This window comes from Zootoca vivipara, chromosome 14 (genome assembly GCF_965207765.1).
Source record: "Zootoca vivipara chromosome 14, rZooViv2.hap1.1, whole genome shotgun sequence".
Lineage (NCBI taxonomy): Eukaryota > Metazoa > Chordata > Lepidosauria > Squamata > Lacertidae > Zootoca > Zootoca vivipara.
Genome location: NC_142597.1, coordinates 32,191,175 through 32,216,434, shown reverse-complemented (window position 1 = coordinate 32,216,434; position 25,260 = coordinate 32,191,175). Strand labels below are relative to the sequence as shown.

Genomic DNA, 25,260 nt, shown 5'->3' with positions numbered 1-25,260 from the left:
AATGAGGGTCAACAAACTGGCATGTTGCAACACGATGGAGGACAAAGGATGGCAAACAGCCCTTTCCATTCCTTTGGCAGAGGCAGAACCGGCAACGGCGAGGAGGGCTCCTTGCAAGTCAGGCCTCGGCCGAGGAACAGAAAGCACAACAGGAACACTGCGTGGTTGGTTGTGGTGGTGGTTAGGGAATCCCTAGTGCCCACCCCTTCAGGAGCATGAAATATTATCATCCTAAAATGAGGTATGAAGGTGCTTGCTGCAGCTGCCACCATTAATGCAGCAATGGCAAGGCCTCAAATCAGGTGTGGGGGACTGTGGGCTCTCTAGATGTTGCTGAACTGCATCTCCCATCAGCCCCTGCAAGCAAGGATAGTGGGAGCTGCTGTTTAGGAACATCTAGAAGATCACAGATGCTCCCCACACCTGCATTAGTTTCATGGGTAAATAAAACACAACAATGGGGAGAGGGAGGATTGGGCATGCTAGTCCTCTCCACTATCACCAGAGGTGCAGCAATCTGGGTTGGCAGGTGGCTGAACACCCTTTAGTATTTCTCCAGCATCACAGAGGCACCCAATCAGCAAGGAAAGGAACCTTCTTGGCCACTGAGAAGAGGTTTTCTCACCCTTTGTGCTGATGGGAGCCAATCAGGGTGGAAGGAGGCGCGTCAGTCACAGAGGACAGGTTCCTGGGGTCACTCTGGACAAGGTGTGGGGGAAAACACCGAGTTGTTCTGTTTGCTCCAAGGCTAAGCATTTAGGAATCCTGAATTCACCACTACACCGTGCTTATCATTGCAGCCCTCTGGGAGTTGGAGGGCAAATTTCTGCCCTACATGGATATGGCAGGCTCTCTGCGGCAGATGGCTGCCCTCCAACTCACAGGGGGCTGATGGGAGCTGGGAGTGGGGGCCGAGCTGCTGTGCTCACCCCCATTCTCCCTGCTTGCATGCTCTACTTACTCATAATGATGATTGAGTAGGGCTTGTGGCAGGGATGAGGGGAAACTGTGGCCCTACATAAGTTGCTGTATGTCACCCCTGACCATTGGTGCTGCTGGCTGGAGTCAGTGGGAGTTGAGACTCCAAAACATCTGGAGGGCCACAGATATTTCTCATTCCCTTTTTATAAGTGCCACAGGCCTCTCTGTGTACTTTTCAGCCACAGACCAAGACGCACTGTCCAACTTGGGTTTCAGGACGAAGGTATTATTTGTATATTTATTTCCCACCCTTCACCCTGATGTTCCAGGACAAATTACAGCAATAAAACACAGTATTTAAAACAATTTTAAAAACTTACAACCATAAAATGAGTCGTAAAAATAGATATCTCAAGTGTCAAAAGCCAGAGTAAAGAGCTATGTCTTCAGCATCCTCTGAAAGCTGTATAATGCAGGCATAAAGTGCACCACAGCTTAGGGGCCACCACAGAGAAGGCCCTCTCCCCCCCCCCTAGAGCCTCTAGGGTGCAGGAATCACCAAGAGGGCCCCCTCTGCCAATCTCAGCACACATGTTGAAAACTGCAGAAGTGTTGCTGTGATGGAACTGCCAAAGGCAGCGAAGTGCTAGAAAGCCCATGAGGTACTAGGTAGAAAACAGGTTTGTGGCAGTGTGGTACTAGGCAACGGAGGTTGAGCGTTCATGCTGAAGCTTCAGATTCAATGCTGCGTTCAGCTGTGACGCTTCTGCTGGGCCCTTTCCCTCACCCATTTGTTGCAAGACCGTAGCGGGAATGTGACTTCCTTTCCACGTGGAAACACATTACCGCAATGCCAAACGGAATAATGCCAAGGTTCTGCAATAGGTGGGTCAAGGAGATGTGATCCCCCACAAAAGAGGCACTGCCAACAGGCAAGGAGAGGTAACAGGTGAACAGCTCGTGAAGTTGTAGGAGCCAATGCTCAGTAGCTCAAGATCCTGAGGGAGAAGCTTTACATTGATGGTCAGTCCACACTAACTCCACAAAGGCTCAGCTGCGGAGGAGAAATGACCCCTGGAGAGGACTGTGAGGTGGGCGGCGCCTCACCTCAAAAAGTGCTCTTGTGATTGGGTGCTGCTTGGGGGCTTCCCATTGGTGCATCGGGTTGGCCAATGTGATAACAGGATGCTGGACTGATGCAGGATGCTCTTCTTAGGTCCGGAATTGGACTCAAGAGGATGAGATGGAGGAGGAGGAGGAGTGGAGATCACGCCCCCCCCCAAAAAAATTATCCTGATACTGCAGGAGAGGGGGAAGGCAGCACTGAATTACAACAGGACTTTGAGGGAGGTCACAGCTCAGAGATAGATGAACGGAGAAGTTGGGCAGTGTTGGAAGGGGGGGGGGCTGCAAAGGGGCAGCCAAATGACATGTTGTCACTGAAGAGTATTTCTTATCCCCCCCCCTTCTGCCAGAACGCGGCATTCGTTGAGAGTGCAGGAACAACGGAATCCGAGGACCGTATGGGAAGGTGCTGTTGCTAGGAAGGAGGGAGGAGGAGCCCAGTTTGGAGCAACGCCATTGTTAAGGCTCGTTGCGTTCGTTTGTCTCTCGCTATTCAGACTGATTAAAATTCATTAAAAAAGAACTCTACCTCGTTTTCTCCACCCTTGCTGCAATTGGAGCAGGAATAGCTTTCCCAAAGCCTTGGCAGGTTCTTAAGAGAAGTTCCCCCTGTTTTTTGTCCACTCCACAGTAACCAGTAACCAGCTTTGGGACAAAGATGGAAGACAGAAGAGCAGACGGCTTGAAGTTGAATGGGGTGTGGGCAGCTGTTAAAGGAAGCTTGGTCTCCATACGGCAGAGCTTTCCGGACTTTTCATGTTGGTGACACACTTTTTAGACATGCGTCATTTCGCGATGCAGTAATTCAGTTTTACTAGCAATCCAGTGGTTAAACTAACCCCTTTCCAGCCCCGGGAGGAGCATGGGGAGTGTTCACGCTACACACTGCAGCCGACACACAGTTTGGAAAGCTCTGCCATAAGTTACCAGAGCCAATGGAAGGGCCCACCGCCACGCCCCCTCCCCTATAATGCTTCTCGATTGGCTAGATTGCCAACCCGTCCTCTTCCAATCAACATGGTGCAAGAAGCTGTATTGCCCGCCCACTCCGTGTCGTGATTTGTCAGGCACCTGATATTCTTCTTCTTTTGCATCAAGAGGGATTCTCTTAGGCTTCACCTACTCCTTAAAAAAAAGAAACAAAAGTCCGCTTGCGACAAAATGAAAGGTCAACTTCCAACACCGTCAAGCATCTGATCCACAAATGCTGAATCAAGTTCTGGACTTTGGGAAGTTTGCTATGAAAGCCATTGAAATTTCTGCAGCTCAGACCACCGCCTGGTTGAGGGCCGCATCCTGGCAACCTAGCCACCCTAACTGGGAGGCCCATTTCCCACTTTCCACCACCCTCAGCGTATCTGGGTTGAATTTCCAGAACTGGTCATTTCGGAAGAAGTAAACGAAGCCGTCGGGACGCGTGAGAGCGCCATTTGCCATGGCAGGCACCCCTCCCCAATCTTTCAGGCTCCTGGGGTAGTACGGCTCCACTTGGAGGGACTCTCCGCTCACCATATAGTATTTGGGACCTTTGAAAAGAACCAGATGGTGGAGAGGCTGGAAATAGAGCGCTGTGTCGGGGTGTCGGGGGAGGTCCCCAGTGCTGCTGCACTTCTGGGGGAAGCCGGCATCCAGGGAAGAGCCTTTGTAGCGCCAGCACCGGCCACCTGCAGGGGGAGACAGAGAGCAGGGTGAGGCAAGGCAGGACTTCCTGGCAGTAAGAAAAGTTCAACAGTGGAATGGGCTCCTTTGGAAGGTGGTGGCCTATCCTTCGTGGGAGAGGTTCTCAAACACAGCTTGGATGGCCATCTGTCAGGGATTCTTTAGCTGTGATTCCTGCAATTCCCTTGGGCTCCCTTCCACCTCTATAATTCTATGGTTCTTTTAATTAGGCAGGACTGGGTTCTAGCTGTGGCCCTCCAGACGTGGTGCTGGACTCCAGGTCCCATCAGCCCCAACAACCAGCATAGCTAATGATAGCTGGAGTCCAAGAAGCTAGAATCATAGAATTGTGGTGTTGGAAGGGGTCATCTAGTCCAGCCCCCTGCAATGCATGAATCTTTTGCCCAATGTGGGGCTCGAACCCACAACCCTGAGATTAAGAGTCTCATGCTCTACCACCTGTCCTATCCCTCCAGTGTTGTTGTGCTGAAGTATAAAGACAATACTTTTGGAGACTAAGAAAATGTCTAAACACACACACACACACACACACACACACAGAGAGAGAGAGAGAGAGAGAGAGAGAGAGAGAGAGAGAGAGAGGAAGGTTTAATTTATGTTCCCCAAGACTTATGATCTTTAAGTTTAAAAGAGTCCAAAGAGTCTAGAGCAGTGGTTCTCAAACTTTTTTGGGCCACCGCCCCCTCGGTTCCATAAACTCACCCCATGGGTTTGCATGACCCACTAAGGAAGACCATAACACAATAAATTTCAAAAGAGTAACCATTAATTGCACACTTATTCAAAATCCAATTGCCTCTTAGCCCCCTCTGGTGAATCTCACTGCTCCCCTGGGGCAGTGCCCCACATATTTTAGGAGCCACTGACCTAGAGATGAGAGAGTGAGAGTGAGAGTGAGAGAGAGAGAGTGAGAGAGAGAGAGAGAGAGAGAGAGAGAGAATGAACTTGAAGATGAACTAAAAATCATTCAACGCTCTGCCCCCAAATGAACTTAATTCACAATAAGTTCACCTGGCAATTCTGGGAACTGAATTCAGGGAAGGTCAGAGATCTTTTGACTATTCTGAAGAACTTTGTTCAGCTGAACTTGTTCGTTCCAAGCGCTGTATCAGGTGACGGGGAGAGCAGGAAACTGATCCAGCGTCAACATCAAGCCCGGAAGTACTGACACTGTTTACTACGCCCCACTTTCTTTCTGATTTTAATAAAAGCATTTCCTAGTTAGCAATGGCTGGCCAGGTATGTACAAGGTTACAGGTGCTGCTTTTATTCTTTTGACTTAAAAAAAAACAAAGCAGGACATCCCTTTCTGCAACAGAAAGGAACATTTCTAAGTGTGCTTACGCCATCAGGGCAGCATGAAGCAAAGCCTGCTTTTATTCCTGTAGACATAAAATGTGAAACTGCACATGCTCAGAGGACTTATTTCCTCCTCCTTTTTTTGTCTGCCAAGGTTGACAAACCGAGGTTTTTTAAAAGAGATTTTGGCCTAGCAGGAAGGTAGAAGTATGGAATGCAGGTAGTGTGTGTGTGGAGGGGGAAGAAATGTTAATTGTATGCTTTACAAATGACATAATACACATGGCTATCTAAGCCGCAATCCCCATAAAAGTTCATTAAGTCCTGGATACTAGAATTCCAGACTGCAGCTCAGCTAACAGCCAGGAGATGGCGGCAGGGTTTACCTTATGATCCTAACAACGCAAATCTAAAACACATTTAATTTAATGGGAAGCCAATGCTCCGGCATTCAAAGAGAATTTGATTTTGAGTAAGCAGGTATATGACTAGAGTCTTGGAGCAGGTGCTAAGACTCTGAACAACAGGGATCCCAGCTTAAATTTATATAGACCAGTGGGGTAAGATGACGGAGCTTGGAAACAGAAGTCCTTGGTTTGAATCTCAGGTGTGAGCTCTCTAGATATGTGGTTCCCAAATGGTGGTCTGCGGACCCCGGGAGGTCTACGTAACTCCCCCAGGGTGTCCGTGGCACCATTCACATAACAAATACTACCGCAGAGATATCAAAATTGTCAAAAGTCCGTGGCTTGGCTTTTGAAAAAGTACATAGTACTAGGCTAATCGGGAACCACTGATCTAGATTCCCTGTTCAGACTCAATCTTCCCAATAAAAAAATGGGTGTGATAAAGACAGTGGTGCCTCGCTAGACGAATTTAATTCGTTCCACGGGTCAATTCGTATAATGAAAAATTCGTCTAGCGAATCCCATAGGAATGCATTGAAATTTTTTTTTTGCCCATAGGAACGCATTAATTGAATTTCAATGCATTCCTATGGGAAACCGCGATTCGCTAGACGAATTTTTCACAAAACAAATTCGTCTTGCGAGGCAACCTCCGCTCAAAAAATCTCTTCGTTAAGCGAAAAATTCGTCTTACAGGGCATTCGTCTAGCGAGGCACCACTGTACTGGGCAACCACTACAGCAGGGATGGTGGACCTTTGGCTCAGAGGCCAAACGTGTGACTCTAGGCCTTTCTATCTGGCCCTCAGTATTCTCCACACCTTCACCAACCCTACTTTCCCCCTCCTCCCCCTTGAGTGCCTCTTGCCCGCCTGGTAACTTCTCTGGTATCTTGATAATCGTTAGCATGTTCTTGAAAGGCAGGGCACTGCTTTTACGTCCAAATCACAGATGGGAAGATGGAGGCTTACAAAGAGAGGAGCCTTCCTATGGTCATTGGGAAGTGCCAGGATGATGTTAAGATCTGTACTGTGGACTCCCCACCTCACAGACAACTCCAGTCAAGCTACCTTTGAAGAAATAGAACTTCCCATCTTCCTCAGAGAAGGTTGCAGCATCAATGGTGGACGGGAGCCCCGGCCACATGGCTCGGAGCAAGACTGGACCAGTCGCGTTACCTCCTTTGGATACAATCCAGTAATGGCCGCCTTTGAATATATAGAGATTGTCTTCCAAGTCTGTTCAAAAATAAAGAGAAGGTGCGTGAGAGGGTCCTGTGTCTTTGAGCAAGAGATCAGAAACCCAGGAAATGAGGGTTCCTACAGGAATATACAGTGGTACTGTACCTCAGGTTACAGATGCTTCAGGTTACAGACTCCACTAACCCAGAAATAGTACCTCAGGTTAAGAACTTTGCTTCAAGATGAGAACAGAAATTGTGCGGCGGTTGCGCAGTGACAGCGGGAGGCTCCATTAGCTAGTGGTACCTCAGGTTAAGAACAGTTTCAGGTTAAGAACGGACCTCCAGAACGAATTAAGTTCTTAACCCGAGGTACCACTGTATCAACATAAGAAGAGCTAGCTGGATCAGGCCATTGGCCCATCTAGTCCAGCATCTTCTTACAGTCGCCAACCAGATGGTTGTGGGAAGCCTACAAGCAGGACCCGAGCTCAAGAGCCCTCCCCCTCCTGTGGTTTCCAGCAACTGGTATTCAGAAGCACAGCTGCCTCTGGCTGTGGAGTCAAGAGCATAGGCATATTGGCTAATAGCTGCCCATAGATTTATCCTCCATGACTTTGTTCAATCATTTTTTTAAAACCACCACTGCCCCTCTGAGGAAACAAGTTCCATAGTTTAATTATATGAAGAAGGACTTCCTTTTATCTGTCCTGAATCTTCCAACCTTCAGCTTTGTGGGATGTCCACAACTTTTCGTACTTGGACAGAGGGAGGAAAACTTTCCTCTGTTCACCTTCTCACAATTGTATGAACTTCTAGTGTTCTCTTACTCACATTTTTTCTAAAACTAAAAAGTTCCAATTGCTGTAACCTTTCTTTACACGGGAGTCATGGCATTCCCTTGATCACTTTGGTTGCCCTTTTCTGAACCTTTAAATATCCCTTTTGAGATGAGGTGACGAGAAGAGCACAACTCTGATTGAGGAATTTACTTGGGTTGATGGGGGGGGTGTCTGGACCCCCCCCCCCCGAATCTGCCCCAGTGGATCATGTCGTGAGAGTAGAATCTACCCCAAGTGCACTTTCAATTGCATATTTTACCCAGAAGTAAACATAATCCTTCCTGGATATTGCCACCTGCATAGTAGCAAACATGCCGGTTATCCTTTATAGGTTGGGTATGTTGTTTCTAGGTAGAAAAAGATTGTGAAACATATGGAAGAAACTCCAACACAAATGGATCCTGGGAAGAAGACTGAAGTGGTTACAGTGTCCTCTTTCTAAAAACAGAACAGGGCATAAATTATCCCCCAGAAATTCCCAACAGAGTCCTCTGTTTGGGGAATGTTTTCGTCCCAACCAGTGGAAAATACTGGGATAAAAAAACCACACACTTCCCATGCAGTTTTCCACAGAAAAACTGATGCAGGGAAACAAAAAATTAAAGTGCCCTTCTCCTGACACAACATACACACAACTTTGTTTAGGGATAATTTGTGTAGCCTGAGATCCATTGGAATTTGGCTTCCCTTAGGGAAATGCCCCAGAAAGCAGTCTGTGCAAAGTTTCTTACAGCACAGTCCTAACCATGTTTACCCAGAAATATGTCCTATTGAACATATGGGGCTTACTCCCAGCTAAGTGGGGTTAGGATCACGGTCTGCTGAAGAACCTGTTAAGGAGCTTTATTAATTTACACTTCGTTTATCTAAGCATATAAAAACCATCTCTCTTAGTTAGCAGGGTGGGGTACAAAATAAGGCACCCAGAGTGGCTGGGGAAATCCAGCCAGATGGGCGGGATATAAATAATAAATTGATGATGATGATGATGATGATGATGACACACAAACTCCAGAAAGGTCATTCTACCATAGGTGAAAAGAAATGAAAAAAATCAAAGTATTTAATCCAATCAAAACAACTCTGAAAGGCTGTGCTTAATGCAATAGGACAGCCTCCACAGGGAATTTTACTGTCCAAGTTTGGTCCTTTGGCCACCACCCTGCACCCATTCTCCAGTGATGCCCTGTCTCTTACCCATGGTTATGGCATCAAAGAACGACCAGCAGTAATGAGAACTGTGGTCACCGCCCTGGTGCTCAGTGCCTTCAAGATCTTGGCTCCAGTCCTGGAAGTGAGCAAATAATTTTCCTGGGAGCTGGACCACAGACCCCCGGGAAGGCTTGCCTGCCAAAAAGAAATCACAAGCTCCCATCAGAACAGTCACCGGGCTTGAGCGTCTATTCTCGGAAAGTGCTCATGGACAGTGCCTATGTTGAACCTCGTGTGTTCAGAAGCAGTGTACTGCCGGGCTAGAAATAAAATTTAAAAATCTGGTTCCAGGAAAGCTAAATTGTGCAACTTGATTGAAACATGCAAACATGTGGTGTTTAGCTCTGCAACCTGTCCCGGGCTTAAGGCTCAGGGTGGGTCAGGATCGAAGCAGAGGGGGAAGGGCACACTTTGTGTATATATCAGGCAAAGTTGCATAAGAAACACAATCATCCTTCATAATCCACACGCTTCTGAATTCTGCAATGCAGTTTCTCAGCTAAGCTGCTGTGATTGCTGCATTGCAAGGGTTTGAGACAGGTGACCCTTGGGGTCCCTTCGAATTCCACAATTCATTGATTCTATAATTCTTAGTACTGCAGTGTATACAAAAATGTATATATAAGTGAAAGCAACATAAAAATGCACTATATTAGGCAAAATTGCATAGTAGAATGTGAGCGTTAGCAGAAATGTTGCACTAAAATGCTGGTGCTTTTCATGAGGACTTTAAAAGAAAATCTGCAAAATGTTGTGGAAATGAACATAAGAATGGAAAAATTAGAAACTGAGGACATCTTCCCCCCTGCACGTTTACAGCACCACAGTATCACATGGGTTTCCCCAAAGAATCATGAGAAGTTTGCTAAAAGTGCTGAGAGTTGTTTGGCTGCCCTTTTCCCCCTTGCACATCTCCCAGGGTGGTTTAATTTTTCACAGGGTACTCTGGGAATCGTAGCTCTGGGAGGGGAATAATGGAGTCCCCTAACAACTCTCAACACCCTGAAGAAACTACAGCTCCCAGAATTCTTTAGGAGAAGCCATGACTGTTTGAAGTGGTTTCATGGTGCTTTAAATGTATGGGACGAAGGTGGCCCGAGAGAGACAAAAACTGCCAGATTCAAGCATCCCTAGTTCCCATCTCCATTCATATGATTCACATGGTTGGAAAGGACCTCAAAGCTCATCCACAATTCCCTGCTAGGTGATTAGCCGGCCTCTGCTTAAAAACCCCTAACAAAGGTGTGGAAAATGATGTACGTATATCCATACAGTTTTGTGCTGAGAACTCACCACCTTCCAGGGCAGTTGGTGCAACTGTCAAACAATCCCTAGTTTACAGCAGTTCAGCATCATCCCACTTGAGAAACCATGGATCTGTGTTCCTCCTCCTTAAGAAAACAGGTACAGGATGTGGTAGTGGTGAGAGCCAGTGGGGTGTAGTGGTTAGTGTGTGAGACTAGGACCTGGGAGAGACCAGGGTTCAAATCCCCCACTTGACCATGAAGTTCATTGGCTGGGACCTTGGTGTTCAGTCCTTGCCTCTCAGCCTGGTCTACCGCTCAGGCTTGTCGTGCGGATTAAATGAGGGGAGAGAATTACGTATGCCACCTTGAGCTCCTTGGATGAAGAGGTGAGATTTAAAGACAATAAAATAACAATACATCATGAGTGAGCCACATTTACCGTATAAGTTCTGGACAGACAGGATGTCATCCCAGTTCAGGACAAAATCCTTGCCCAGCTTCTTGTAGTAAGGGGACATGAGGGCACTGCGCACAGGGGAGTGCTCCAGGCCCAGCGTGTGGCCGATCTCATGTGCCACCACCACAAAGAGGTTGCGCCCCTTTCTGCTGTCCAGTGACCACCTCTCGTCATTGTCGAAGTGAGCCTCGCCCCGGCGGGGGAAGAAGGCATGTGCCAGGGCGCCCCCTGGGGGGTGAGAGAGGAGACGCCATTAGACCTCCCAAGCGCAATGTTCTCATCCACACATTAAAAGACAGGAGTCCTCTTTTCTGCGACCCGTCTTCTGCGGAGACCGAATGATTCCTTCTGTTTATCAAAAATACTTGTTAACCACCCTTCATTTTCGACACAGGCAATGCAAGGCGTGGATTAAACTAATCATGCCAAAAATCATGTTTAAAAAATGAATAATTCTTGAACCCCGGTCCCTGTGGTAGTTCTCCCGGCCAATGAAATCGACTCAAATCCTGCTCTTCTTCACTAGAAGCCGGTCAGACTCAACTTGCTAAAGTTTACATTGGGAAGTTTACATTGGGTCCCTCTAGGCATTGGTGGCTTGGGAGGGTGTGAGGCATTGCCTTGCCCGAGCATTTAATGGGATCAAAGAATTTTAGGATCGGAAGGGACCCCCAAGGGTCATCAGTTCCAACCCCCTGCAATGCAGGAATCTCAGCTGAAGAATCCCCAATGTACGGTCATACAACCTCTGCTCAAAAACTTCCAGTGAAGGGGAGTCCACCACAGAGGGTTCTAACAAGAGATTTCAAAACAAGACCATGTGGATGTTGTGTGATCTCCGTCAATACACTTTGTAAATAAAACTAGCACACTGCACTTCACATGCCTCTCTGCAGCGAGGCTACCTTATCAACCTGTGACTCTTACATCCAAAACGTCCCTTGGAGGTATCTATTTTATTATGATCCCTGTAAAAGTGAATCGAGCTTTGCTTTCTGTTTCTTTTATTCATGCACAGTTAATTTCTTTGTTGTCTTCATAGCTGCCAAGTTTTCCCTTTTCTCGCAAGGAAGCCTATTCAGCATAAGGGAATTTCCCTTAAAAAAAGGGAGAACTTGGCAGCTATGGTTGTCTTGTTTGTGCTCTGTTGTTTTTGAACACTCAATCAGCACAACTGTCAAAGAAACGATCAGGGGTCCCTAACCTTTTTTTTGGGGGGGGGGGGTCCCAGAGGCATATTTGGAAATCTGGTTAACTGCCATGGACACTGCAAAATACCCATTTCACCAAAGCCCCAAACCAAACCTTCCCGATGAGGATTGGCAAAACACTTGGCAGCACAGTCTTGCCTTGGAAGTCAAATGGAATCCGTTCCGAAAGTCTGTTTGCCTTCCAAAACATTCGAAAAACAAAACGCGGCTTCTGATTGGCTGCAGGAAGCTCCTGCAGCCAATTGGAAGCCGCAGAAGCCCCGTCAGACGTTCGACTTCCAAAAATAGTTCGCAAACCGGAACAGTCACTTCCGGGTTTGCGATGTTCAGGAGCCAAAACATTTGGAAACTAAGCTGTTCGACTTCCAAGGTACGACTGTACCTGGAGATGCTATCAGTGATTGAAGCTGGGACTATTCCACTATTGGGCCATTGCCCTTCCAGAAGGCATGGGTGGGAGACTTGCAGCTCTCTCTGGGTTTTGTGGTACTCCCAACCCCTACCAGCATCACCCAGCCTGGCCAGCATCAAAGGATTATTGACGTTAGGGGCCCGGCAACATTTGGAAAACATGGGCTTTGCCATCCCTGTTCCAAGGGCTTACAAAGGGAGGACAGGAGTACCTGGTCCATCAAAGGCGTTGTCCACACCATCGTTGTGGTCCCCATGGAAGAAGGTCAGGCGGATGTCAGCGGGATCCCCGGCAGCCTCCCAGAAAACCAAAGAGGAGACATTGCTCCAGAGCTCAAAGGCTGCTTTCACTGCCTGGCGCACCTGCTGCTCAGGTAAGTACCAGGGCCAGTTCACCAACCGGTAAGTCAGGTGTCGCTTGTACCATTTGCCACCTATGAAAAAGAAGAGACAGAATCATAGATCAGAGGAGTTGAAAGGTACCCAAAGGGTCATCTCGTCCAACCCCCAGCAATGCAGGAATCACAGCTCAAGAATACCTGACACGTGACCATCCAGCCTCTGCTTTAAAATCTCCTACGAAGGAGACTTCAGTGCCTTCCAAGCGAGTCCGCTCCACTGACAAACAGCTCTTACTGTCACAAAGTTCTTCCTAAAGCTCATTTGAAGTCCTCGTGAAAATCCACCAGCATTTTAGTGTAAATCCCTCCTAATATTCACAATTTTGTATTCAATGTATCCTAACACACAGGCAATTTTGCCTGATCTAATGAATTTTTGAGCATTGCTTTCACTAATATCGGCATTTTTATGCACCTTGTACCCTAAGATCTGCATTTTTCCCTACCCATTATTCAGCTGCAGAACTGCACCCCAAAATTTGGAAGAGAGTGCATAGCTGTGTTTCAGTTTGTGTGTTGTTTTGGAAATGGCAAAATCAGGTAGGTTCCCTTTTAAACATGAACTGAATCAGACTCCTCTCCCCTCCTAACTCCAGACAAAGAGACAAGAAAATATTCTTTTAGCTTGAAAACCTCTTACAAAAATGTTTCCACTCTGTTGGGGGGGGAGGGCTGGCTTCCTGCTAGGACACAGGATAAACAATGAGCTCACAAGAACGACTGAGGCAGATGTCAAGGGAGCCTAGAATACCTCCGATTGGGGCTGGGAGGGAATTAAATAATATTATCATTATCATTTATCTGTTTATGTGCTGGTTACAGTGCACATGCATATAATAATATGCAAAGATTGCTTGTCTTTTTAACAGATCGAGTAAACAAATAACTCTCTCTTCTGAGAATCATAGAATCAGAGAATTTTACTTTCTGGGACGGAATAAAAACTCCATGCTGATAAACTTGATATCAAGATTTTCAGAATAAAAAAATTCCTTCAGTAGCACCTTAAAGACCAACTAAGTTTTTATTTTGGTATGAGCTTTCATGTGCATGCACACTTCATCAGATTTTTATTTTGTTTCGACTCAGACCAACACGGCTATCTACCTGTAACTAAGATTTTCAGACTATTCCCTTGGACACTGTCAAGAGCCTGATGCTTGTCAAGACATGTAATCAGGCACTCTCTCCTATGGCGATTAAAAAATGTCTCTAGGCGACTGGGCTGGAAGACTTATAAAATGGTAAACATGAACTGGTCCTCCCCCCACCCCCCAGCCTCAAATGACTAATGCAGGCTAGCAAACAATTGTTGTGGCCTTGGGACTTTCTGTGTGCCCCCCCCCAAAAAAATCTCCCATTGCAACCTGCAGCAGGGCTGAAAAGTCACACCTAACTCTGGGCGTGGTGCAAACCTGTTTTAACTCCCCCGAAGCAATTGCAGTGATTAAGATTCCCTTCTTGAAACATGACTCAAACATCTGAGCGCTGCCCTCCAGGATCCCTGGAATGGATTCAAGCTGTAGTCATGTTCCCAGAGGGAAGATACACATATTTCTAAATGCCAAGCCAATCCCAGGCGTGTTTCTTTGCAGGAGTGAGTTGGAGGGCAGTGGAGAAGCAGTTAAGATGGAGCTAAGATGGATTTGGTCCGGAGGGTCCTTCTGGTGCAAAACTCTTCTGTTTGTCCTGTGATTTCTAGGTGAGGATCAAAGATGTTTTTCTTGTGTCCCGCTGCTCCCCCCCCCAAAAAAAACCCCTGCTGTTTACTCCTGAATCAAAACAAACATCCATTAGACTCTCCCTGCCCATTGGGGCACCTGGTTGACCACCAGGAGACCAGGGTGCTGGACTTTTGGCCTGATCCAACTGCAGGGGTCTTCTTACATCATTTTGCATTAAGTGCTAAGCTGTCAGTCCCCCCAAGTTGTTGCTACATTATACAGCGCTATCCCACCGACATATAGTAAGGCTTAGTTGCAGAAGGGCGTGAGAAAGCAGGAGTCATGCCAACAGAGTGGGCTGCTTCATGTCAGAAAGGACAGACATGTGAAAACAACACAGAGGCAAATCAGGCCGCAGAGTCCTGGCTTTTTCTTCCCCTGCCGTCAGGAACAGATGCTGCCTTGTCAGGCACAGTTTGAGGCCTCCTAGAGCAATTGCCTAATCTCCCCATTTTACATTTCCCATGGCTAGCCTAAAGCACAGCTGCTCGTTCCGCTGTCTAGGAAAGATCTCCAGGCAGGGGATTTGGTAAACAGGGAAAGTCCAGTCCCAGCACTGGATTTTCCCAATGCACAAGAATATTCCTCAGAGCTTACTTTAACTGCTCCTAAAAACAATACCCTGCCTGCGGCTTTCATGGTGCAAAGTGCTGGCTGTGAACTATGACATCCTAAATAGTTCAGGAGAACCAGAACGCCCAGAAGACTGACAAACCTGCCTGGTCTTTAAGATGCCCCCCCAGGCCATTCTTTCCCACTTGTCAAGCTTAGCATGGCCAGATGTCCTGCTTGACAACAGGGCTGGGCGATATCTGGTTCTCAACAGCGTGATATATCAGCAGCTAAATATCGTGATATACTGCTATATCACGATGTCTGGAATGTATCTTGGCTACTTCTTCCTTCCCACCTTAGGGGAGAAAGAAGCAGGCGAGAGACATTGCCCAGCACTCCAGCTGAGCAAGCCCCCATACCACTCTGGCTCACACAAGCTGGAGGGGCAGGGAGGCTTCCTTAAACTGCTCAGCTGGGGGGCAGGAAGCTCCAGGAGTGACCAACTGGAAGGAAGAGGCAGCCAGCCCACCCAGGTGGAGGTGGAAGCAGGCAGGCAGGCAGGCAGAGCCTGAGAAGGTTCCGGGTGAGCACCTTCTCAGCCTCCGTCTGCCTGCCTGCGCCTTTGCCATCTGCAGGCAATTTGAGCTGGCAGTACATTGTGGCTGCCCGGGCACTGCAATGTATTGCTAGCTCAAAATGTCCGAAACTGGTATTGCGATCTAAATGTCATACTGGCTTCAGACGATTTGCCAAGATATTGCCCAGCTCTACTTGACAGTCCTCTTTCTGAAGGCCTTCCTGGCTCAAGTGTGGGTTTAAGACAGGCGTCCCCAAATTTCGGCACTCCAGATGTTTTGGACTACAATTCCCATCTTCCCAGACCACTGGTCCTGTTAGCTAGGGATCATGGGAGTTGTAGGCCAAAACATCTGGAGGGCCACAGTTTGGGGATGTCTGGTTTAAGATAAAGAAACATCAGAAGAACATCAGAAGAGCCTACTGGATCAGGCCAATGGCCCATCAAGTGCAGCATCCTGTTCTCACAGGGGCCAACCAGATGCCCCAGAGAGATACCTGCAGGCAGGATCCAAGCGCAAGAGCAGCACTCTCCCTTCCTGTGGTTTCCAGCAACTTTAAGGCCATCTAGGTTGGTGGCATCACTGCCTCCTGTGGCAGTGAGTTCCATCGCCTAACTACCGTACATGAAGGGAGAGTATCCAGGGCCTTGAAGTCACCCATCAACAGTGCCTGGGCAGCAAACCGTGCAGACACACAGCTCTCCTGGTCACTACCTTCCACTGTTATGAGATGCATTTCTATTTAAATGGTAGTCATCACTTCTAATTCTGCATCTGTAAGTCTAAAAATGTAGCAATAAGGAAATGCGATGCAAACCTGGCATGACTTCTTTCTGGAGGTGATACACTTCCTAATATTTTGGCAATGGGTAAGCAGCTACTCTAACTGAGAGTCTGTAAAGACCACAGAAAATTGCCTTAGAGTGAGTCAGACCATTGGTCCATCCAGCTCAGCATTGTCTGCACTGACCGGCAGCAGCTCGCCAGGTTTCTCACACACAAAATAATCCCAGCCCTGCTTGGAAGAAATAATGCTGTTGTCCAGGACTGAACCTGGGACCTTCTGCATGCAAAGCAGATGCTCTGCCACTGAGCCACAGCCCTTCCCCAGAGGGCTGCAATGGCTCTGACCCTGCAGCCTAACACAGTCAAGCACACTCAGCCACTGAATACTCCTGGTCCCATAGGAGGACAGTGAGGTCTGGTGACATTCGCCACCAGCCGGACATTTTCACTATCTTCCTATGTACATATGAATGTAAGGCTGTCGTCACGCAGCTTCCCACTGGAGGATTTGCAGTGCTGCATCACAATCCTGGATTTGCAAGACGTCAGGGTGGGATAGTGGAGCAAAAGAGAAAGCGGGCTGCCCCACACCAGAGGCCATGGCACGGGAGCGAGAAAAGAGGGGCACTGAGAGGGGGAAAGTGCTGCTTTAAAACAACGGCAGAGGAAAGCCCCAGAAAGACTTACTCTGATGAGAGAACCGTTTCCGACGCCTCCTCCTGACCGCCCTTCCCGAAAGCATCGAATCCACCCGGTCCTTCCATGCGGATCGGCTGTCTAGGTCATTCACGCCACATCGGGGGAGGCTCATGTGGCGGATGGTGGAGGCGTCGAGGGCACCGCTGAGGGGCAGGTGGTACACCCACTGGAATTCCCTGCAAGAGAGGAGGACTTGGTTGGCGCATGATGCTCGTTGGTCTAGGTCTCTAAGGTTGAGATCCGCATCATATACTGGAAACACATGGCTTCCCCAGGAGAGTCTGGGCACAGCAGCTTTCTCCTCACAAAACTACACTCCCAGTAGCCATAACCAACCACACTCTCCCAGATTCTTTGGGGGAAGAAGCCATGTGCTTTAAATGTATGGGGTGTGTGTGGCCTATGTCTGATTCTCACTTGGGATGCAAGAGGCCACAAGTTCCCCTGGGGAACTGAGGGCTGTACCTTGAAGGATGGGCCGCAGCTCAGGAGTAGAGCATCTGCTTTGCATGCAGACGGGCCCGGGTTCAATCGCCAATGGCATCTCCGGGGAGGGCTGGGAGGGACTCATGTCTGAACACCTGGAGGGCAGCTAGCCAGTCAGCGTGGACAATCCTGAGCTGGATGGACCTGTGGATAAGACAGCTTCCCATGTTCCCATTTACAATAGCCCTTTATTCAGATCTATGAGGACTAGAATCTTGCCTAATTTTGAGGGGAAGAGCTGTAGTAACAGAGGTGACCTTATGCATGCAAAAGGTCCCAGGTTCTTGGCTGTTTGGCAGCCCTGGTGCAAAATTTGCTTATTTATTATATTTATATGCCACCTTTTCTTCCGAGCAGCTCAAGGTGGTGTACACATGTTTCTCCCCTTTACTTCACCCTCACAACAACCCTGTGAGGTAGGTTAGGCTGAGGGGCAGGGACTGGCCCCCAGGGTCACCCAGCTGCGCTTCATGGCTGAATCAGGATTGGAAACCCTGGCCCCTCACCCAGACCAGCGCTCTAACCACTACACCTCACTGTCCCTGTTATGTATTAGTGTATATAGTTTTCCCTCAGGTCCTTGACAGTTGTTTTAGGAGGGAACTTTGAATTATGTTTGATACATTGTTTGAGCCAGCCTCTATAAAAGCAGGCCAGCTCGGCAATGCAGTTCAGTTCTGTTCCAGCTTCCAAATAAAGAGCTGCTTTGGAGAGATTGCTGTGTCGTCTGCTATGCTTACCCACAACTTAACACTGGCGACCGTCACCCTGCCATAAAGCAGTGACGTCATATGATTGAAACACGCAATGTAACTTTATGGCTTTTGTTTTTTGAACAGGGAAGTACTTTCAATAGTGGGCTTTGGCGACGACACTGGGATAAGGGCGGAGGGAGAAAATTTAAATAATAATAATAATAAATTCTCAGAAGGAGTGTTTGAAGATGGCTGGAGTCCAGAATGCAGCAATGGCATTTCTGGAATCTTCCAGCTGGGCCCGAATTGCAACGTTTGTACAGATCTTGTCCTCCACAGGAGGCTAGGCCCATACAAGGGAAAACGACAGAGCAGAGCCTCAATGTGCTCCGAGCAAGAGAGAAAGCAGCATGGCTGAGAAGAACGTGATGGGTTTTACGAGTCGGGCTTGAGAATTGGGGGAGCTGCGATTCCAACGCGGCTGTCTTAAAGCAGAATGTCTTAGAGCAGTTGAAGTAAAATTAACATGCAGGCCTCCAGAATCTGCCTGGCGCTGTCCTCCCGAGGCAGCCCACTCACTCCGCGTCATAAGAGAGAGCAAGCAGGGAGACGACGCTTTAATAAAAAATGTGCATGTGTTAATTTATGGACCCCTCCACACAGGCGTTTTATTGTGGGCGTGTTCTGGTGTTCTGCAACAAGGCCTTGACGCAATAATAGTGCCCTAGTGGTGGGTTTATTCTGCTTTATGGGTCGTTCAGCAATGCTCCCCCACGGATGACACCTGAATGCTAATGCATCCGAATAGCTAGACAAGTACAAAACTCCAGAATGCTCATGGGGGAAAAGCTCCTCTCCTTCTGTCATAACACTAGAACCCGTGGGCAAGGGGGTGCCCTCGTGCCCTCAGACCTTGCAACATCATTGTGTGCCACAGTGCAGGAACCTGTAAGCCTCCTAATGTTGTTAGACTCCCATCAGCCCCAGTCAGCATGGTCAATGGCCAGGGACAATGGGCCTTGTAGTCCACAACTTCTGGTGGGCACCTCGTTGGCTAGCCCTGGACATATAAATAAAATGGAAGGAGGAGGAAGGGTCTGTCTCTGCATGCTCCATCCCACATTGACAAACTTGGGACAAGGCCAGGTTGACAATGGTGGCAGCCATAGGACAGTCGTCATACTTACCTAATGGCCTCTGAGAATTCAGCTGGATCCAACCCTCGTTGCATGGAGCCAAAGTAGCCATATTTTCTAAGGAACTTCTAAAATCAAAAGGAGAGGGGGGATTAAAAATTAGATCCAGATTGTCAGAAATTGTTGATCTTATGCACAGAGGATCCTACTGCCCAGAGATTATGCAGTAAATGTTAATATTATATTATATTATAATACAGTGGTACCTCGGTTTTCGAACGTAATCCATTCCGAAAGACCATTTGAGTTCCGAAATGTTCGAAACCCAAAAACTCAAAATGGAAGCCTCAAACCGGAAAGCTCAATACAGAAAACTCAATTCGGAAGCCGTGTGGTATGTTCGACTTCCAAGGCGCATTCGAAAACCGAAATGTTTGTCAACGGAGACATTCGAAAACCGAGCTACCACTGTGTTGATATGTTATGTTATGAGGCTTCCTCAACCTCGGCCCTCCAGATGTTTTTGGCCTACAACTCCCATGATCCCTAGCTAGCAGGACCAGTGGTCAGGGATGATGGGAATTGTAGTCTCAAAACATATGGAGGGCTGAGGTGGAGGAAGCCTGTATTGTATTGTATATTGTATTCTATATTGTATTCTATATTGTATTGTATTGTATTGTGTTGTATTATTATAAATTCATACACCGCTTGATTGTAAGAAACCTCAAAGTGACTTACAAATAGAAGAAAACAAGGACATTTTTAGGGGGGAAAAACAAATTAAAACATTCAGAAAAATTAAACCAGCAATAAGCTGGTTTTCACAGGGGAGTAACATGTTCCCTGTAACTGGACCCAGTCAGCAGCCTGGTCGCAGCATTCTGGAACAGCTAAAGCTTCCAAACACTTTTCGGAGGCATGGTGGTGGATCTTGATGTCACTTCAATTTCTCTTTGTGCACCTTTTACTCCTGCCAGGAAGCAGTTCACCTTCCAAAGTGCAAAAAAAACCCTGAGCTTTTGTTTACAGCCCATTCAGTCAGGCTGAGCCTAGCCTCTTCATTCCAGAGTGAGTTTGTGTGCCGGCTCTGTTCTCCCTTCCCCTTATCAGCCCAGATTCTGGACATAAACACCGCCCCATGGAACAAAAAAGCAGAGGCCATAAATTTTTCCGTTTCTCTGGAGAGCCAGGCAGTCATCAGAGACCCTCCGCCCCAAGGCCTGCTAGATGTGAGATGCCACATACCTGGGACAGCAAACCTGGGGCGAGGGGGATGGAGAGGAGACAGGAGGGTCTTTGTTTTATTTTCATTTTTTGCTGCTATTCCTCTGTCCTTGCAGCAAAAGAGGGAAATCCAGGCAAAATGATGGGGGCGGGAATTATTGTTGTTGTTTCAATTTACAGTGCTACCTTGGGTTAAGAACTTAATACATTCTGGAGGTCCGTTCTTAACCTGAAACTGTTTTTAACCTGAGGTACCACTTTAGCTAATGGCTGCCGCACTGCCGGAGCACGATTTCTGTTCTCATCCTGAAGCAAAGTTCTTAACCCGAGGTACTATTTCTGGGTTAGCGGAGTCTGTAGCCTGAAGCGTCTGTAACCCGAGGTACCACTGTATTATGTGCCCTTCACCCTAAAGTGCCAGGATGGGTTACAATCTAAGACACAATATTAAAAACAATTTTAAAAGCTTACAATTACAAAAAAAATACAATCACAAAAACTCTAATAAAAAGTAACAAAAGTTCATACTATTGTTTAATATTAGATTTAGATTTCTAGTCTTTCTGCATTAGAAAGCTTCAAGACCATCTTCTAAAAAGAGATTAATAGAGAAACAGTTTAATATCCAAAAGTTTATAATCACGCACATTTCAACCCTATCAGGTCCTTCATCAGGTAAAGTGGAGATGGCATAACAAAATCCTAAGTATCTTTATCTTGTAATCCCCTGGTGAAGAACCTGGTAGGTCTGAAACATACGGGGGTACCTCGACTTACGAAGACATCCGTTCCGCAGCAGTCTTCGTAAGTCGAGGTTTTCGGTTCTCAAAGCGCCGCTTTGGCGCATGCGTGAAGCATGATTTTGCGCTTCGGCACATGGGCCAACTGTGCACGCCACTCTGCACAGGCACAGAGCGCACACGCTAGGCGCGCGCGGAGAAAAAACTTCCGGGGGTTGTCGACTTCGGAAGTCGAAACCTTCGGAAGTCGAAGCGTTCGGTTGTCGAGGTATGACTGTACATTTTAAGCAGCTTCAACGCACATTTAAAGAACATCTCCTTGAGGAATCCTGGGAATGGTAGTTTCCCTGCAACAGAATTACACTTCCGAGCACCCTTAACAACTACAGTTCCCAGGATTCTTTAGGGTTAGTCATATGATTCAAATGTGTGTAGAAGCTTTAATCATGCACACTTCTTCTGAAGTGTATCTGTATCTGAAGAAGTGTGCATGCACACGAAAGCTCATACCAATGACAAACTTAGTTGGTCTCTAGGGCTGGGTTAAAACACAGAGCCTAGGGCTTGCCGATCAGAAGGTCGGCACGTCAAAGTGCAAGTAGATAAATAGGTACCGCTACAGCGGGAAGGTAAACGGCGTTTCCGTGTGCTGCTCTGGTTCGCCAGAAGCGGCTTTGTCATGCTGGCCACATGACTTGGAAGCTGTACGCCGGCTCCCTCGGCCAATAATGTGAGATGAGCGCCGCAACCCGAGTCGGTCACGACTGGACCTAATGGTCAGGGATCCCTTTACCTTTCCCTTAAGGTGTTACTGGAAGGATTTTTTTTATTTTGTTTCGACTACGGCAGACCAGCACGGCTACCTACCTGTAACTATGATTAGATGAAGGCATCCAGCTGATTGATAGATAGATAGATAGATAGATAGATAGATGATAGATAGATAGATAAGATTGATAGATAAGATGGATGACAGCTTTCAAGGCTCTGCCCTTGATCCTGAGGCCATAGCAAACAGCCTCTCTTAAGACTCCAAGCAGCCTCTCTCCCCACCCCCCCTGCTCTCCCTCCAAGCCTGCAAAGGAGGAAATGCCATTTTCTATAGAATATTCCATAAGGCAGGAAACAAACAGGAGACCTTTCCATAGCACTCTGCCTCTCAGATCCTTGTTTAGCATAATGGAGGATGGGCTGAATACAGACAAAAGAAAGCTCTCCAGATGGTGTGGGCCAGAGGCTGTGCTCAGAAAGCCACAGGCCAGGAAGGCATGTAAAGAAAGAGATGTATTGCGCACAGATGTATTGTGTGCTTTTTGTCTTGTTTATAAGGGATCTACTGTAGAGTTAGGAGTGAGTAATGAAGTGGCCACGTTTGCTGATGATGCGAAGTTGTTTGGAGTTAGAACAAAAAGAGATTGTGGGGAGTTCCAAAAGGACCTTTTTGAACTTAGTAGACAGGTGGCGAATTGGCAAATGCGATTCAATGTAAACAACTGTAAAGTGATGCACATTGGGAGTAACCAATCTTAATTTCACATATAGATTCACGGGGTGTGAACTGCCGGTGATGGACCAGGAATGAGACCTTGGGGTTGAAGTGGATAGCTCAATGGAGATGTCAACGCAGTGTGAGGCAGCCAGGAAAAAGGCAAACTCCATGCAAGGGATCATTAGGAAATGAAATGGAAATCATAGGACTGTAGAGCTGGAAGGGGCCACGGCGGTCAAAATAAAACTGCCAATATCATAATACCGTTATACAAATCTATGGTGAGACAGCATTTGGACACTGGTCATCTCACCTCAAAAAGGATGTTGTAGATCAGGGGTGGCCACCTCCCAAGAGACTCTGATCTACTCAGAGAGTTGAAAACTGGGAGTGATCTACCCCCTTTTGGGGGGTTCAGGTCAAAGCTGTTGAGTTTTTTTAAGGAAGGGAAGCCCTGGTTTTTTGGGTTTAGGTCAAACTTGTTGAGCTTCTTTTAGGAGGGAGGGAGGCCCATTTTTGTTTAGGGCTTCAGGTCATAGTTCAGCTTTTTTTAGGGAAATTTTGGGTGAGCTTTTTTTAGGGGTGCCAGTGATCTAGCAGTGATCTACCACAGACATCCAGTGATCTACTGGTAGATCACAATCTACCTGTTGGACGTGCCTGTTGTAGATCAAGGAGGGTGGAGTGACTCCCCTATGGTGAAAGGTTGTATGGTTTGGGACTTCTTAGTCTAGAGAATAGATGAGTAAGAGATGGCACGAAAGAAGTTTATAAAATGATATATGGCCACGGAGAAAGTGGACAGAGAAAAAATTTCCTCCCTCCCATAACACTAGAACTCATGGGCATCCAATGAAGTTGGAAAATAAAAGGACTTCTTCACACAGCTGAGAAACTATGGAACTCACTCCCACAAGAGAGATGCGCCAGGCCAGGCACCTTCATTGTACAGCTTCTGGAGAATGCTGAAGACACGCCTTTTTACCCTGTCTTTTGATACTTGAAGGGTGTATTTTTAAAGCCCTGCTTATTTCTGTAATTGTAAATTGCTTTAGTTTTTTTTAATTGTGTTTTAATTTGTTGCCCTGGAACATTAGGGAGAAGGGCAGGTAATTAAGAACAGACACACATCCCTTTGAATTCTAGGAAGATAGGAGACCGAGTCAGATCGTTGATCCATCTAGCTCAGTACTGTCTACACTGATGGGCAGAGGCTCTCCGGGATTTTAGACTGGGGAGTCTCTTCCAGCCCTACCTGGAGATGCCAGGGATTGAATTTGGGACCTTCTGCAAGCAAGACAGGTGCTCTAGCACTGAGCTACCGACCTTCACCTAAAAATAAAAAAAGATTCCAGTCCTCATGTCTCTGGATAAATGGCACAATTAAATAGGAACATGGGCAGTTGCTTCAAACTGAGTTAGACCATTGGGTCCATCTGGCTCAGTATTCCCTACACTAACTGGCAGAAGCTCCCCAAGATGCCAGGAATTGAACTTGGGACCTTCTGAATGCAAGACAGATGCTCTGACCACTGAGCTATGGTCCCTTCTCCGCTGTTCATGTCTGCAAATTTTGGAAGTTGTCACTCAGCTTCCTTTCCCAGCGGGGCATAACTCATAGCTCCCTGCTGGAATCTTGTAACTTTCTGCCACACATTTCTTCCTCTGATTTATGGCCCTTCCAGACAGCAATAGCATGATAGCATTGGGGATGCATCTCGGCACAAGCTAAATCAGAACAAACCTACCAATGATGCCCTGCTGTTGTGCCATAATTATTGCAGGAAACACCCACATTAAAATAAAATAAAAACCCACCTGGAGGTGCCCAGGAAGGCGATATTTCTCCGCATGCTGGTGTTTCTGAAAGTTGCAAAGGGCTCGGCCTCAGAGCATGGCATCTGAGCATGTGCAGAGTACTCTCTCTCTCTCTCTCTCTCTCTCTCTCACACACACACACACACACACAATATTGAGTAAGCCCAGGTTTAAAAAACAGAAACTCATTTACATCCAGTTAGCCCAAAGAGTTCATGAGCACCTCTTTCTTGGGAAGAAATCTGGACATTAACCCCTCCCTTCCCAGGTCTTGGGAGCCTCACCTCCGCCTCCTGCTGGCTCCCAGCCCCCGCCCGGCCGAGCCCCGCGGTGTCTCCTCGGGAGTAGAGCCGCGATAGAAGCAGGAGAGCCAGGATCGGGGCTGCGGCCATCGCCCTGCCGGATGAGAGCTGCTCTCCGGAGCTCCGCTCAGCCTCCTTCTCTCCCTCCCATCCGGCGGCGCCGGCTGAGCACGCCCAGAGGAGACGGCAGGAAGGCAGGCAAGAAGCGGGCAGGCAGCTGCGGGGCTGAGCAGCCCCTTCCCTCGCACAGAGACACAGAAACGCAACCTCGGCGAGGCAGGCTTTTCCCTTTTCCTTCGTCTGGACCGCCTGAAGGAGCCACTCCCCTTCCCCACTCGGCGTCTTTTTGCACGGCAGGCAGAAATCCAACAGGGGTAGCCAACGCCCGTGCGTAGTGATCCGGCCCCTAATGAAACACCTCGAAGTTTTTGTTTTTTTTAATTTATACCAGGTTCAGCTTAGATCTGCTATTAGGATTTCAGATATACCATTACTCATTCATTAAATATTCTTTAAACAATAAGAATTGTTTAAATAATAAGAAATAAAGAGGGGGGGAGAAAAAGAAAAGAAATAGCAAGTAGATAGTTACAACTGTGCGATAAAATAATGAAAACATAAACTACAGAAGAG

General features: G+C 47.4%; 1 protein-coding gene across 1 annotated transcript; it reads right to left on the bottom strand.

Annotated features, from left to right (window-relative positions):
• Positions 1–1,191: 1,191 nt before the first annotated feature.
• Positions 1,192–24,987, bottom strand: MMP28 (matrix metallopeptidase 28). The gene is made up of 8 exons (XM_035140090.3): positions 24,610–24,987; positions 19,103–19,179; positions 16,723–16,910; positions 12,204–12,425; positions 10,352–10,597; positions 8,651–8,800; positions 6,502–6,669; positions 1,192–3,710 (listed from the first exon to the last, which is right to left on the bottom strand). The coding sequence occupies exons 1-8, from the start codon at positions 24,715–24,717 to the stop codon at positions 3,313–3,315; spliced, it is 1,557 nt and encodes a 518-aa protein (XP_034995981.1). The 5' UTR covers positions 24,718–24,987; the 3' UTR covers positions 1,192–3,312.
• Between the last annotated feature and the right edge of the window lie 273 nt (positions 24,988–25,260).

Bases quoted from the DNA above. Each gene is read 5' to 3' on its own strand.
- MMP28 (XM_035140090.3), bottom strand. From the start codon at position 24,717: ATGGCCGCAGCCCCGATCCTGGCTCTCCTGCTTCTATCGCGGCTCTAC. The intron at 8,801-10,351 runs GTAAATGTGGCT...TCTTTTTGGCAG, and splicing joins GTCTGTCCAGAACTTATACG to GCAAGCCTTCCCGGGGGTCT. The intron at 3,711-6,501 runs GTAGCTTGACTG...CTCCCCCTGCAG, and splicing joins GAAGTTCTATTTCTTCAAAG to GTGGCCGGTGCTGGCGCTAC.